Here is a 16,696-nt window from a genome sequence, read left to right on the forward strand (position 1 = left end):
TCAACTTTGACCAATTCTTTGCATGTAATTAGTAGGATAATTCTAGGATTTTTGGGAGCACAATTTAATTAATAATGGACATATCCTAGACTAGAAAATAAGCAAAATTTCGGCCACTACCTCCTAGAAGCATCCACCAACTCATTTGATATCAATTCAAAATTAAAATTCAAAGGGGAGTGGACTTGGTCTTGATCTTCCTTATATTGTGCACCCTTCTCACCCTCATAACCATTTCCCCCTCTCCTTTCGAAAATCAGAGAATTCACCCATTTTCAGTAGAAAAATCGTGAGGTACTAGCAAAAGAAGAGAAAAATCGAGAGCAAGAAGGTAGAAAAGAGAAGCGCTCCACCTCCTCCGCCGCGTCGTCGTGTTTCGTTCGTTTTCTTTCGAAACGAAACCAGGCATGTCTAGATTTCTTTCAAACCTCAATCAAGTCATATTATCATTTATTTTTCAGTACATGATCATGTTATTCAAGAAAAATCGAGATCCATGTCAAAACATTTTGAAACACACATGCAGAATTTTCGTTCCTTGGCAAGCTTCACGTTTCTTTTGGTTTGTGAGTTTCAGGTATTGGATCGACTCCAGGCTCCCAAGGCGGCTTGTATACATGTAGTAGGATGCATTAGGACCATGTTGGTCCATTCAAACCAGCCCCATGCTTGCTGGAAATTCAGAATGACAGCAAGTCCCCATAGGTGCAGAAATGTTGTTCGAAAATTCAGTTTTTGTCAGGAGGAAGGATCTGATCTTGGCTGCCCCAAGGGCCTATAGCCATGGTTGGATCACTTCCCTAGCATGTCTAAGACGTGACTAAGTTGCCCTTTTGGTGGCTTGGTCCATGGCTCATCGGTTTTTAATAAAACTCACAACAGCCCCTTCCCCTTCGGATTCGGTTCAGCTTTTGGTTTCGTTTCTTTTGTGGTGGTGGATCTTGGTTGGCCTATGGCCCTTAGCCACGGTTCATATCATGCTCCTAGATGTCTAGATCGTGCCATGGTCAATCAAATGGCCACTGGAACGACACGAGACATCGATCATAGCATAAACACTACACACGCATGCACGTTGCTCTCGGTTGGACCCTTCGGTTGAGTTTGGTGTGATGCGGATTGTGGCTGGCCTAGGGCCCTTAGCCATGGTTCAAATCATTCCTTGGGATGTTGGTAAGAGTCTCTGGTCGGTGGTTCACCCCTAATGGCCGATAGTCTCGAAACCAACGCAAGTCTTGTAGTGCGCAGCTGCTGGAAATTACAGCAAGTTGCTGTGTCGTTCAGAGGCTCGTTGAGTTCTTGGTTGGCTTTTAGCCCATGGCCTTGGACTGGACAGTGCCTCATTGAGTTAGGAAGGTCATGTTTTTGACCGTTGTCATTTGGATCATTTTTGAGGTCGTACGAGAATTTACGGTGCAATGTGCCAAATTGACTCTCGAAAGAGCGTTTCGTGTTTTGGCCTCCATTCCACCTAGATTTCGACCCTATCATTTTAGGACATTATTTTATGATTTTTCAGCGTATTTTAATCATGACTATACGTCGGTTCAGTGTCGGTTCAGGTTGGCTCGGAGTCATGATTAAATGCGAAGTCATTAGGCGTCATAGTCGCATCTTTTGAACGTAAATTGCATAGTTGGTCAAGTTTAAGCTATTGCATATTTTTCATGGCACAGTTAGGTTGCAGCGAGCCTGGGAACGATCCAATCCAATCCAGTTGGTAAAATTACAGGAATTTTCATTACGCCAGTTAATTATTTTACGTGCATTAAATAGAAAATGATTATTTTTGAGATTTATGCGATATGGCTTGTGGTTCATTCACTATGTGGGAGTGTTATTTTATACGGTCGCCAGTGACCGATCAGTTCAGTATGGTACCACCACGTCACGACGCAGTCAGTATACCACCCGGTCGCCAGTGACGGCCAGCTCAGTTCAGTTTCAGCCTCCCCGGTAGCCAGGTACCGATCAGTTCAGCTTAGTGCAGTGGCCACAGGCGTAAAACATAATCTCAACAGAAAATTTACCCGATATTTCAGTACAGGCTCCAAGGAGCAAATATTTTTACAGTGATTTCCAGTTCAGTATGCACGTATTATAATTGCTTAGTACAGATTATTTTCAGTATGCCTCAGGACAGGATATGTTAAATCATGCATATTTTAAATTCAGATTTTTACTCGTTACCTGTGATATATGCATGCTGAGTCTTTAGGCTCACTAGACTTGATTGTTGTATGTACTGATGAGGCCAGGGCCGAGGGCGGGGACCAGTGAGCCAGCTTGGGTCGGCAGTAGTGGCACCCGAGGACCTCAGTGCAAGCAGTTGTTATTTTATTCCGCAAACAATTTTTATCAGTCGTTGGAACAATTTTTAATTGTTATTGTTGGCAAAACTTTATTTCTTTCCGCTGCTATTATTTTGAAATATTGAACTTGATTCACCAGTGATTTTATGAATGAGGCCATTTAAGTTCTTTTAAAAAGAAAATTTTTAATTTTCCGCAAATTTTCAAGAAAGGAGTTTTTAGGCCCTTCTCAACCCCGTCCCAACGAGAATGTGGGGAACTTGACCCTGGAGCAGTTGGGCCAATTTATCACTCAGACAGTGGATGAGGCTATGAAGAGGAACCAAGAATTTATGTTTGCTGAGAGTAGGCCACTCGCCAGGAGCGGGAAGAAAATGTTGAGGGACAGCAGAGCAGGATTGAAGAGACACAACCCCTTCCAAGAGAAGGGAATGCGGAGATGGGAGAGATGTGGAAGGAAATACGGATGTGAGGCAGCAGGTGGGAAACAGAGCATCAACCCCTAAGGAGGAAGTCCTTTTTCACTGGCCATTTTGGAAGAAAGACTTCCTCCAAATTTTCGACAGTCAAATGTGGGAGAATATGACGGACATACTGACCCCGAAGAACACTTGGGGAGATTTGAGAATGCGGCTCTGTTACATCAGTATTCGGATGGAGTTAGGTGCAGAGTGTTTCTGGGCTTGCTGGTGAGGTCAACCCAGCAATGGTTTAATATCCTGCAGCCCAACTCCATACAGTCTTTCGAGGATTTTTCTACGGCTTTCTTGCACCGATTTGCTAGCAGCAAATGGCATCAGAAAAATTATTTGAGCCTGTTTGTGATGAAACAACAAGAGGCTGAAACTTTGCGAGAATTTTTCCAGCGTTTCAACAGTGCAGCATTGGAAATCCCAGCGGCCACCCCTGACATCATGATAAGTGCCTTCACACAATGATTGAGGGGAGGAGCGTATTCAAATCGTTGTCAAGAAACCTCTGTCGAGCTATGATGATCAGTTAGCTCGGGCGGAAAAATATGTGAATCTAGAGGACGCCCAGAGGCACATGAGGTTGGAGTAGCGTCCTGGAGGGGGAAGATTTGAGGGAGCAGGGAGAGGAGGAAGGAAGAGAGGTGCGGGTGAAAGGGAGGAGGACAAGACTAGAGGTAGAGGACAATTCTCATCGCATGTTCCTCTGAATAGGAATCGGGATAAAGTGATGGATGTGAGGGAATCAGGGAGAGGGAGGAGAAGTCGCAAAGGATGGAGAGCAATGATAGGTTTCAAATGCGGAGGAGGCAAGAAAGATCCTCATCTGGGAATGAGCCGAGATCTCGCCAATCTCTAGGCAGGGTCGAGGCCCTCCATGGATAAATCAGAGGGTTGGGGAGCCGAGGAGGGAAGGTCGAGGTAAGGATGTCCCTCGGAAACCTGTTGAACCGAGGAGGGGAACGAATGCGATAACCACCCTACGAGAGGAAATATTCATATGACCTTGGGAGGTGCTACTGATGGAGATTCCTGGCGAGCTCGGAAAGCGTATGGGAGGAGGTTGGAAAACTTTGAAATATCTAGGGGTGCAGACCTACCCCAAGACCCTGTCATCAGTTTTGGGCCAGAAGACCTCCGAGGCGTTGTGGCTTCCCATAACGATGCCTTGGTGGTGACAGCCACCATTGCCAATTATGATATGGCACGAATCTTGATTGACAATGGAAGCTCAGTGAATATCTTGTTCAAGAGCACTCTGGATCAAATGAAGATGGAGGGATTTGAGTTCGAGCCGATCTCTACTCCTCTATATGGGTTTGCAGGACATGACATCCCGCCACTGGGTCAGATTGTCCTTCCTCTATCTTTGGGACATGAGCCTTGGTGGGTAACAAAGATGACAATATTTACCGTGGTAGACACCCCATCCTCTTACAATGGAATTCTGGGACGGCTGGCCCTACAGGATTTTAGAGCTGTAGCTTCCACATATCATCAGAAACTGAAGTTTCCTGTGGGTAAGGTGGTCGGAGTCTTGTGCGGGGACTAGAAAGTCGCACGTAGGTGTTATGAAAGGATAGTGAAGGAAGAGGGAAAGAGGACGCGGGTGGAAGTCAATATGATTAGAAGGGGAAGGAGTGGGTTGTCCATGGAGAGGAAGGAGGTTCAGGAGATGATAGATGAAGAGCCTGAGGTTATAATGCTCGGGCTCGAGAAGAAAAAGCTCAAAATAGCCCCTGACCTAGATCCCAGGGTCAGGGAGGAACTCATTACTTGCTTAAAGGCTAACCTCAGCGTGTTCGCTTGGTCAGCCCATAAACTCACAAGAACTACCCCAGATGTTGCAGAGCATCGGTTGAACATCTTGTGGGGCCTTTAGCTCCTATCGTTATTACAATGCACTTTGATTAGAGTTAACTAATTACAGCGGAGAACGAGTTTAAAAATTCTTTACAATGAGCCCAAAATATTTCTTCTATAATTTAAATACTAAAAATAGTATTTAATCTCAAATCATAAACATGCCCACACGTAATCAAAACCAATCATATACAAACAACACATATCCTCGGGACATGCCCCGGTATATAATACATATACATATATACTGGGAACGAAATAAAAACTTCTACTCAAACTGTGACTCCCTCCAGAAGCACCATCTCCGGTCTCCTGATATCCTGGAATACCTGCCATTGTCCCACACACAAAGACAACAACAGTCCCCCTTGGGGGTGAGCAAAGCTCCGTATGGAACAACCATTATATATACCACCAATATCTAACAATGATATATGGTATGCAATGCATGTATGTCGTGGAGCTATCGGGTCAAATGCCCATCCACTGAGCACATGTCAGAATCAAACGAATCGCTATCAAATCAATGCTCGAGTTGGCACACCGGCCTCAATAAGGGATACTCGTAGGATAGCGTCGACGAAACGCCATCAAATCCCAAATCTCATATCAATCGTCGGGGCCACAAATGTCTATTCTTTAAGGGTCATATAATACCAAACATAGCATTGTGTTCACAAACCCCAGAATCCAATCAATTTATATCAGGGTATCCAAAGATCATAGCTCAACGTGCATGTCATGTATCGATGTATGCATCAAACGATGTGTGTTAACAAAACATTTATTTTATACATCGATATTCCAATCGCAATGTCATGTATGCCACATAAACTCAACAAATAAGGCATATAGACGTGTATTCTCATTCCGATCAATCAAACCAATCCAGCATATATCATATAATACAGATACTTGTCGTATGTTACACGGTCGCAACATACCTCAATTCTTTGTTTCCTGTTGATGTAGCCTGAAGATATCTGTATAATACTTTATCTACATCAATAACATACTCATTCCAATCAATAACATAATCCAAATCATTAATATGAGTTTCAAATATCATTTGAAACTTCAAAAATTCATATCAAATCCAAATCAAATCATAATTCATCCGACTTCGAATATGAGTTTATTGTCGGTTATTCTACTACATATAGGAATTTCAACTTCAAATACATGCTATTCCAGCACTTTGATATTTAGAGCTGCTGGAACTAGAAGAAATTTACCTCAATCAGAAGCTCTCGATGAGAAGATCCCAAATATATAATTTGTTTCGCGTTTAGACAGCGTTTCGAAGTCGATTCAGACGAAAGAAATCGAATTCTCTCGTTTCTCTCTCTCGAACCTACGGTCAGAATGAAAGAAAAGAAGAAGAAAACTCATTCTTATCACCACCGCTTCGGCGCCCGAGCGCGAGACGTTCTGCCCCCGAGTTTTGTTTGTACCGCGCTCGGGCGGTCACAAATTACCGCTCGGGCGCGGCATGTTCTGTCCAAATACCACTTGTATTGCGCTCGGGCAGTCAAAAACTACCGCTCGGGCGCGAAGTGTTCTGTCCGAACACAAACTTCATATATCCTGGCGCTCGGGCGGTCATTTTCTACCGCCCGGGTGCCACACGTTCTGTACTATTGATTTTTTTACTATATTGGTGTCCGGCTTCTCCACTCGAGCTCTTACAACGTCAATTCATATTCAATATTCATTTTCTCAATTCCATTGTCATGATATACATCAAATACATAATCACATGACAATTTCATAAATTATCGATAATCACACAGGATTTACGTTAATACGATACACGGTCCTTACATTTCTCCCCCTCTTAAAAGATTTCGTCCTCGAAAATCTCAAACATCTCTATATACATAACATTAGCAAACATATATATATGTCACAAGTTATAGTACATATCAAAACTAAAATCAGTAAATGGATCAGTATACATCGAATACAATGGAACAGGTGGAATAGTAACAAATAAATGCGGATATGATTCTCGCATCTTGCTTTCCAATTCCCATGTCGACTCTTCCACTCCATGCCGTGTGCATTGCACTCGAACTAAAGGGATTGATTTATTACGCAATATCTTCTCCTTCCGATCCATAACGCAAACAGGTTGTTCAACATAGGAAAGAGAAGGATCAAGTTCAACCTCGTCAGGTGCAAGTACATGTGATGGATCCGGTTCATATTTCCTCAGCATAGAAACATGAAACACGTCGTGAATGGCAGATAGAGCTGGTGGCAATGCCAATCGATACCCAACTCGATCAAGAATCTCGTATGGACCAACATATCGAGGTGATAACTTCCCTCGCATGCCGAATCGAACAGTGCCTCTAAAGGAAGATATTTTCAAAAACACTCTGTCACTTTTCTGGAATTCCAAGGGTCGTCTTCGTTTGTTCGCATAACTCGTTTGACGATCCTGAGCAGCTTTCATCCGCTTCCGAATCAACTGAACCTTATCATTCATTTCCTGTATCATTTCAGGTCCAGTCAATTGTCTTTTACCGATTTCATCACAGAATAATGGTGATCTACATCGTCTCTCATACAAGTCTTCACATGGTGCCATACCAATACTCGTTTGGAAACTATTATTATAAGAAAATTCAACTAATGGTAAGGCATCTTGCCATCCCATTCTAAAATCCATCACAATCGCACGTAACATATCTTCCAACGTTTGAATCGTACGCTCAGTCTGGCCATCAGTTTGAGGATGATAGGCAGTACTCATAGCCAAACGCATACCCATCACTTCCTGGAAACTACCCCAGAATTTAGAAGCAAACCTTGGATCACGATCTGATACAATTGAGACTGGGACACCGTGCAGTCTCACAATCTTCTCGATGTATAAACGGGCCATTCTTTTATAAGGATAAGTCCGCTCATACGGAATGAAATGTGCAGATTTCGAAAGCCGATCAATAATAACCCAAATAGCATCACAGCCCTTGGGCGAACGAGGTAAATGAGTCACAAAATCCATAGCAATATGTTCCCAATTCCATTTGGGGATTTCAAGACTATGGAGTAATCCTCCAGGTTTCATTCTCTCGGCTTTCACTTGCTGGCAGACAAGACATTTAGAAATAAACTCAGCAATGTCCTTCTTCATACTTTTTCACCAGAATTGAAGTCTCAATGTCAAATACATCTTTCGACCTCCAGGGTGAATACTGTATTTGCTACAATGTGCTTCTCAAAGAAGGGCAGATTTCAAATCAGAATCATCAGGAACTACCAGCCGACCATTAAGTCGTAAAGAACCATCAGAAGAAATTTGAAATCCAGACTGATGTCCAGCAGATACAAGTTCTTTCGACTTTTGGATCTGAGCATCGCTTCGTTGGGCCTTTCGTATTTTCGATATCAAGTTCGGCTCAATTTGCGATGCTAAGACAGTGAGAGTGAAAAGTCCAACCAGAAGTACATATATCCTCATGTAACTTGGCGACAAGAACAGAAGCTAGAACAGAATCATACTTTCCGACTAAGGGCATCCGCAGTAACATTCACCGATCCAGGGTGATATTGAATCTCACAATCAAAATCCTTCAGGAGATCCATCCATCTGCGTTGCCTCATATTCAAATCAGATTGAGAAAAGAGATATTTCAGACTCTTATGGTCCGAATATATAACAAACTTTTCTCCGTACAAGTAATGGCGCCAAATCTTCAAAGCAAACACAATGGCAGCCAATTCAAGATCATGAACAGGATAACGAGTTTCATGAGATTTCAATTGACGAGACGCATAAGCAACCACTTTGCCATGTTGCATCAAAACACAGCCCAAACCTTTACCAGACGCATCTGTACACACTACAAATCCTCCGGTACCTGAGAGAATAGTAAGCACAGGTGATGTGGTCAATCTCGTCTTTAATTCAAGAAAAATAGCTTCACATTCATCTGACCAAATGAATCGTTGATTCTTCTGTGTCAGTTTAGTAATAGGTTCAGCTATTTTCGAAAATCCTTCAATAAAGCGACGATAATATCCAGCTAAACCCATGAAGTTACGGATTTCAGGAACATTCGTAGGTCTTGGCCAATTCAATACAGCTTCGACCTTCGTAGGATCAACAGATATGCCATGTCTCGAAATGACATGGCCTAAGAATACAACTTTGTCCATCCAAAATTCACATTTGGACAATTTGGCATATAAATGACTAATACGAAGAGTTTGAAGTACCAGTCTCAAATGTTCAGCATGTTCCTTTTTCGATTTCGAATATACAAGAATATCATCAATAAACACGATAACGAATCGGTCAAGATAATCTCGAAAGACACGATTCATTAGATCCATAAAGACAGCAGGAGCATTCGTGAGACCGAAAGGCATAACCAAGAATTCATAATGGCCATACCTCGTATGAAAAGCAGTCTTAGGCACATCTTCATCTCGAACTCGTACTTGATGATATCCAGATCGAAGATCAATCTTCGAGTATACAGAAGTACCTTGAAGTTGATCAAATAAGTCATCAATACGAGGAAGTGGGTATTTGTTTTTCACAGTAGCCCGATCCAGTTGCCTATAATCGATACACATTCGCATAGTACCATCTTTCTTTCGAACGAATAAAACTGGAGCTCCCCAAGGTGATACACTCGGCCAAATATATCCCTTATCGAGAAGATCCTGTAATTGTTCTTTCAATTCTTTCAATTCCAATGGTGCCATGCGATAGGGAGCTTTAGAAATAGGCGCAGTCCCCGGCACCTGATCAATACTAAACTCAACTTCTCGATGAGGAGGAAAATCAGGAATCTTATCGGGAAATACATCCGGGAATTCTTTCGCAACAGGAATCTCAGATAAGGAAGGCTCCTTCTTAGAGATATCAATAGCGTAGATAAGATAACCTTCATCTCCGTTAGTCAAAAGTCGAGATATTTCCAAGGAAGATACCAATGGAATTTTGGCTTGGGATCCCTTGCCATAAAAATTTCACTTGGGTCCATCAATCGGTCGAAATCGAACCACTCCATGACAACAGTCAACGGTAGCTCGATTTGTCGTCAAGATATCCATGCCAACAATACAATCAAAGTCGTGCATTGGAAGGACAATCAAATTTCAGAAATATCACATTGTCCTCATATATCAATACACAATTATGCAAAATTTTCTCAGACAAAATAATCTTCCCTGCTGGCATGGCTATCGAGAAAGTATCATACAACGGGGTACACTCAATATTGTGAGATGCAACAAATGCATGAGATATGAATGAATGAGATGCTCCTGTATCAAATAAAACACGTGCAGGATAATCGCAAAGCATGCAAATACCTGCAATCACGCCACCAGGAGCTTTTCTCGCTTGATCCTCGGTCATGGCGTACACTCTCACTTGAGGAGGAACTTGGGCACTTGACCACCCGGTCCTCGATATCGTGGGAACTCGACTGCTGAAAGGATGGAACAGGAACAACAGGTCTCATCATACTAGGGCCACCTCTAAATCCTGGCTGGGGTTGGGAAGAAGTCGTACCCCTGTTCGGACATACTCGAGAGAAATGGCCTTCCTGCCCACACTGATAACAAGTACAAAACATACCTCGACACTGCTCGACAGTATGTTTACCCCCACAATGGCTACAGTAAGGAGCAATCACAGGACTCCCTCTCTGGGATCCACTAGAACTCGAAGAAGACGAAGAAACAGAAGCAGTCTTCTTGAACTTCTTACCCCTCGGCCAATAAGTAGGCTGCTGAGCTGACACTAGAGGTGGAGGAGTATACTGTGGACCTCCTCGCCTAAGTCCAGCCTCAGCTGCCTTGGCTCGTTCAACTGCCTCTGCGTAGCTGGTAAGCAATACAGAAACAACATAAGTATATATAGCAGGATGCAATCCATTCACAAATCTGTTATATTTTGCCTTTGCATTCCCAGCTACGTGAGGTGCATACTTCAACAAAGTAGAAAATTTCGAAGCATATTCTGCAACAGTCATCCTTCCCTGCTGCAGACTATTGAATTCATTCTTTTGGGCAGTATAATAAGAAGGAGGGGAATACTGCTTCAAAAACTGGGCCTTGAAGACATCCCATGTGACTTCAATCCAATCTCAGCGGCTTCCCACCAAGATTTAGCTCGGTCTTTCAACTGATAGAGAGCAAGTTTAAGTTTCCGAGCCTTGGTATATTCAACAATATTAAACAAATGCTCAATATCCTTCAACCAGGACTCTGCTCTTTCAGCACTCTCAGTGCCAAAGAACCTCGGTGGTTTCAAATCCTTGAATCGAGCCATCACTACATCCATGGACAATCCTTCAAATTGTCCAACTATCCTCTCAGCACTGCTCCTCGCAGTTTCATTTGTGGGATCCATCTACAATCAGAGGATGAATATCACAAACCAATATCAATTTCACATCATTATCATCTCATATCATCAATCTCATCAATAACTTACTCAAATCAAATCAAGTAAGAGCAAGTAATACAAATAGATCAAACACAAGCGCACAATTCATTTGTGCCTATTCAAGTGTACACAAGACTCAATTGAGCATTCCCAGCTATGCTCTGATACCACTCTGTGTGGGGCCCTTAGCTCTTAATCGTTATTACAATGCACTTTGATTAGGGTTAACTGATTACAGAGGAAAACGAGTTTAAAATTTCTTTACAATGAGCCCAAAATATTTATTCTATAATTTAAAAACTAAAAATAGTATTTAATCTCAAATCATAAACATGCCCACACGTAATCAAAACCAATCATAAATAAACAACTCATATCCTCGGGACATGCCCCGGTATATTAATATATATACATATATACTGGGAATGAAATATAAACCTCAACTCAAACTGTGACTCCCTCCAGAAGTACCCTCTCCGGTCTCCTGATATCCTGGAGTACCTGCCGTTGTCCACACACAAAGACAACAATAGCTCCCCTTGGGGGTGAGCAAAGCTCCGCATGGAACAACCATCATATATACCACAAGTATCTAAACAATGATATATGATATGCAATGCATGTATGTCGTGGAGGTATCGGGTCAAATGCCCATCCACTAAGCACATGTTAGAATGAAACGAATCGCTATCAAATCAATGCTCGAGCTGGCACACCGGCCTCAATAAGGGATACTCGTATGATAGCATCGACGAAGAGCCATCAAATCCCAAATCTCATATCAATCGTCGGGGCCACAAATGTCTATGCTTTAAGGGTCATATAATACCAAACATAGCATTGTGTTCAGAAACCCCAGAATCCAATCAAATCATATCAGGGTATCCAAAGATCATAGCTCAACGTACATGTCATGTATCGATGCATGCATCAAACGATGTGTGTTAACAAAACATTTGTTTTATACATCGATATTCTAATCGCAATGTCATGTATGCCACATAAACTCAACAAATAAGGCATATAGACATGTATTCTCATTCCAATCAATCAAATCAATCCAATATATATCATATAATACAGATACCTGTCGTATGTTACCCGAAAGCAACATACCTCAATTCTTCGTTTCCAGTTGATGAAGCCTGAAGATATCGGTATAATACTTTATCTACATCAATAACATACTCATTCCAATCAATAACATAATCCAAAATCATTAATATGAGTTTCAAATATCATTTGAAAATTCAAAAATTCATATCAAATCCAAATCAGATCATAATTCAATTCTGATTTCGAATATGAGTTTATTGTCGGTTATTCTACTAATATAGGAATTTCAACTTCAAATACATGCTATTCCAGTACTTTGATATTTAGAGCTACTGGAACTAGAAGAAATTTACCTCAATCAGAAGCTCTCGATGCGAAGATCCCAAATATATAATTTGTTTCGCGTTTAGACAGCGTTTCGAAGTCGATTCAGACGAAAGAAATCAAATTCTCTCGTTTCTCTCTCTCGAACCTACGGTCAGAATGAAAGAAAAGAAGAAGAAAACTCATTCTTATCACCACCGCTTCGGCGCTCGGCGGTAGAATTCTCGCGCCCGAGCGCGAGACGTTCTGTCCCCGAGTTTTGTTTGTACCGCGCTCGGGCGGTCACAAATTACCGCTCGGGCACGGCATGTTCTGTCCAAATACCACTTGTATCGCGCTCGGGCGGTCAAAAACTACCGCTCGGGCACGAAGTGTTCTGCCTGAACACAAACTTCATATATCCTGGCGCTCGGGCGGTCATTTTCTACCGCCCGGGCGCCACACGTTTTGTACAAATATTGATTTTTGTACTATATTGGCGTCCGGCTTCTCCACTCGAGCTCTTACAACGTCAATTCATATTCAATATTAATTTTCTCAATTCCATTGTCATGATATACATCAAATACATAATCACATGACAATTTCATAAATTATCGATAATCACACAGGATTTACGATAATACGATACACGCTCCTTACACATCTTGCCGAATGCTCGCCCTATAAAGTAGAAAAAAAGACATTTCGGGCCGGAGAAAGATAAAGTCATACGAAAAGAGGTCAGTGAATTGCTTGAGGCTGGACACATTCGAGAAGTGCAATTTTCTACTTGGCTATCGAATGTTGTTCTAGTCCCAAAGAGTTCATGGAATTGGAGAATGTGTGTGGACTTCAGAGATCTCAATAAGGCATGTCCCAAATATTGTTATCCTTTGCCCTAGATAGATCAATTGGTGGACTCCACAGCTGGACATCAATATTTGTGCATGCTGGACGCTTATCAGGGGTACCATCAAATCCCCTTGGCTGTGAAAAACAAAGATAAAGTGAGTTTCATCACCTCTGAAGGAACTTTCTGTTACGTGGTCATGCCCTTCGGACTCAAAAATGCCGGAGCCAGTACCAACGATTGATGGATAGAGTCTTTTCTAAGCAGGTGGGAAGGAAAGTTGAAGTGTATGTGGACGACATAATGGTGAAGTCGAGGGACTAAACCCAATTCATACCTGATTTGGTGGAGACCTTTTTCACCCTCAGGTCCTATGGGTTGAAGTTGCACCCTCAGAAATGCATCTTTGGGGTGAGGAGTGGGAAGTTTCTGGGTTATATGGTGACCGAGAGAGGGATTGAGGCTAACCCGGAGAAGGTCCGAGCTATCCAAGAGATGGTTTCTCCCCAAGGACCAAAAGATGTGCAAAAGTTGACAGGAAGGATTGCAGCACTGGCACGGTTTATCTCGAAATCCACTCACAGAAGCCTACCATTCTTCCACATTCTGCGTAAGGCGAAGAAATTTGAATGGGGACCGGATTGGGAGAAAGCTTTTGGAGATTCAAAGAAGTACCTTGCTGAGCTGCCTGTCCTGGCCAAACTGGCAGTAGGTGAGCCTTTGTGGGTATATTTATCTGCTACTGAAGGAGCTGTAAGTTCGGTTCTTGTCAAGCAAGAGGGGTCAACTCAGCAGCCAATCTACTATGTTTCACATGAACTCAAAGGGGCAGAGATAAGATACTCCGGATTGGAAAAATTGGCTATAGCCTTAGTGTTGACTGCGAGACGTTTGAGGCCCTACTTCTTATCTCATCCAATTGTGGTGCTCACTAACAGTCCATTGGGGAGGATCTTAACTCATTCAAATATGTCTGGTCGTTTGGTAAAATGGACTACTAAGCTGGGAGAGTATGACATCCAGCACGAGCCAAGAACAGCTATTAAAGCGCAAGCCTTAGCCGATTTTCTGGCTGAGTCCGTGCATCGAGAAAATGAGGACCCTTGGAAAGTATATGTGGATGGTTCCTCTTCGAAGGAAGGAAGTGGGGTAGGGGTACTACTGATTTCACCAGCTGGAGAGGAGGTGAAGTTAGCTGTAAGGTTGGACTTTCGAGCATCCAACAATGAGGCAGAATATGAGGCTTTGTTGGCAGGGCTTCGAGCAGCCAGAAACATGGGAGCTACCCGGGTACTTATATTTTCTGACTCACAGCTGGTAGCACAACAGATGAAGGGAATGTATGATGTGAAAGATGAAAAACTTATTGAGTAAGCTCAAGAAGTAGACAGAGTCAGAGAGAAGTTCACAGAGATTACGTTCGAATAGATTCCTAGGAAAGAAAATGAGAAGGCAGACACTCTAGCCAAAATGGCTGGAAAAATGGGAAGGTGGAAGACTAGGGATGTGGTATTCCAAGTTGAACTCACACCTCACACGAGTTCGCCCGCAGTTGAGGAGGAGGAGGAGGATTGGAGGACTGGCATAATTGATTACCTAAAAGAGAGAAAGCTTCTTGATAACCCCAGGGAAGCTCGTAAGTTGAAGATAAGATGTTCATGCTATGTGATAGTCGGAGAAGTGTTGTTTAGAACGTCTTTTGCAGGGCCGCTTCTTCGGTGCTTGAGTTATCAAGAGGCTGACTATGTGCTCCGAGAAGTTCACGAGGGATGTTGTGGAAATCATTTAGGGGCTTACGCGTTGGCGAGGAAGGTGCTGCTCGCCGGTTATTCTTGGCCCTCAGTGATGCATGATGCTCAAGAGTTAGTGATGTCTTGTGATAGCTGTCAACGTCATGCCCGGTTGCATCACCGGCCGGCCGCAATGATGAAGCCTGTCACGGCCGCCTGTCCTTTTGACCAGTGGGGAATGGATATTGTGGAACCTTTTCCTATAGCTCCTGCTCAGAAGAAGTTCCTATTGGTAGCAGTTGACTATTTTTCAAAATGGGTGGAAGTAGAGCCTTTGGCCAGAATCACTGAGAATGACGTCCTGAAGTTCTTGTGGAAGAGTATAGTATGCAGGTACGGGGTACCTAGGAGGCTGATATATGATAATGGGAGACAGTTCCAAGGGGCCAAGATCCAAGCTTGATGTAAATAGATGAAGATCCAACAAGTCTTTACCTCTCTGTAGCTTACCCGTAGAGTAATGGTCAGGTGGAGGTGACTAATCGGACGCTGGTGCAGGGTCTAAAGGTTCGTCTTGGCAAAGCTAAGGGCAATTGGGTGGATGAGCTATCAAGTGTCCTATGGACATACCGAACCACTCCGAGAGAAGGAACCAAAGAAACTCCTATCAGTTTGGTCTACGGTAATGAAGCAGTGCTCCCGGCTGAGATTGGATTGGAATCGGCAAAGGTAGTGTTTTATGACAAGGACAATGGTGCAAGACGTGCTATTGACCTTGATCTTTTGGAAGAAAAGAGAGAGGCTGCCAGCATTCACATGGAAGCTTATAAGAACCGCGTTGCACAGTCTTATAATCGGAGAGTCATTCAGAGAAACTTCTAGGTAGGTGACTTGGTCCTGAGGAAGGTGCAAGAAGAGTAGAGAGGAAAGTTGGACCCAAAGTGGGAGGGTCCCTTCAAAGTGATCGAGAGGTTGAGCTCTGGAGCCTATTACTTGGAGAATGCGCAAGGCAAGGCTTTGAAGAGGCTTTGAAATGCTTATCACCTTAGGAAGTATTATTCTTGATTCTATCGTTAATGTATTTTATTTTCTGAATTTTTCTATGTAATCCGTGGGAATTCAATAAAATCAAGTTTTTCTTTTCAAGTTCATGAATGTTGTTGTATTGTTGGTGATAAGAATTAAATTTTCCTACTAAGGAGGCATCGCCTAGTAGAGGAGCAGAGGCGAAGAAGAGAAAAAATGTTATTTTCCTACTAAGGCATTGCCTACTAGAGGAGCAGATTTGGGAAGAAGAGAAAAAATTTTATTTTCCTACTTAGGCTGTGCCTAGTAGAGGAGCAGAGTTGGGAAGAAGAGAAAAAATTTTATTTTTCTACTAAGGCATCGCCTTGTAGAGGAACAGAGTGGAGGAGAAAAATTTTATTTTCCTACTTAGGCTGTGCCTAGTAGAGGAGCAGAGTTGGGAAGAGGAGAATAAATTTTATTTTCCTACTAAGGCATCGTCTAGTAGAGGAGCAGAGTGGAGGAGAAAAATTAAAGTTTCCTACTAAGGCATCGCCTAGTAGATGAGCAGAGTGCAGGAGAAAAATTAAATTTTCTTACTACGGCATCGCCTAGTAGAGGAGCAGAGTGGAGGAGAAAAATTAAAGTTTCCTACTAAGGCATCGCCTAGTAGATGAGCAGAGTGC

At 42.7% G+C, this 16,696-nt stretch overlaps 1 protein-coding gene across 1 annotated transcript; it reads left to right on the forward strand.

Annotated features, from left to right (window-relative positions):
- Window positions 1-3,782: 3,782 nt before the first annotated feature.
- LOC142550114 (uncharacterized) lies at window positions 3,783-4,334 on the forward strand. The gene has a single exon (XM_075659351.1). It carries the CDS (start codon window positions 3,783-3,785, stop codon window positions 4,332-4,334), a length of 552 nt encoding a protein of 183 aa, XP_075515466.1.
- Window positions 4,335-16,696: the final 12,362 nt, after the last annotated feature.

Source organism: Primulina tabacum, chromosome 6, assembly GCF_025594145.1.
Source record: "Primulina tabacum isolate GXHZ01 chromosome 6, ASM2559414v2, whole genome shotgun sequence".
In the NCBI taxonomy this organism is placed as follows: Eukaryota; Viridiplantae; Streptophyta; class Magnoliopsida; order Lamiales; family Gesneriaceae; genus Primulina; species Primulina tabacum.

What these genes read in the sequence shown, in the direction of transcription:
- LOC142550114 (XM_075659351.1), top strand. Translation starts at nt 3,783, where the DNA reads ATGACCTTGGGAGGTGCTACTGATGGAGATTCCTGGCGAGCTCGGAAA.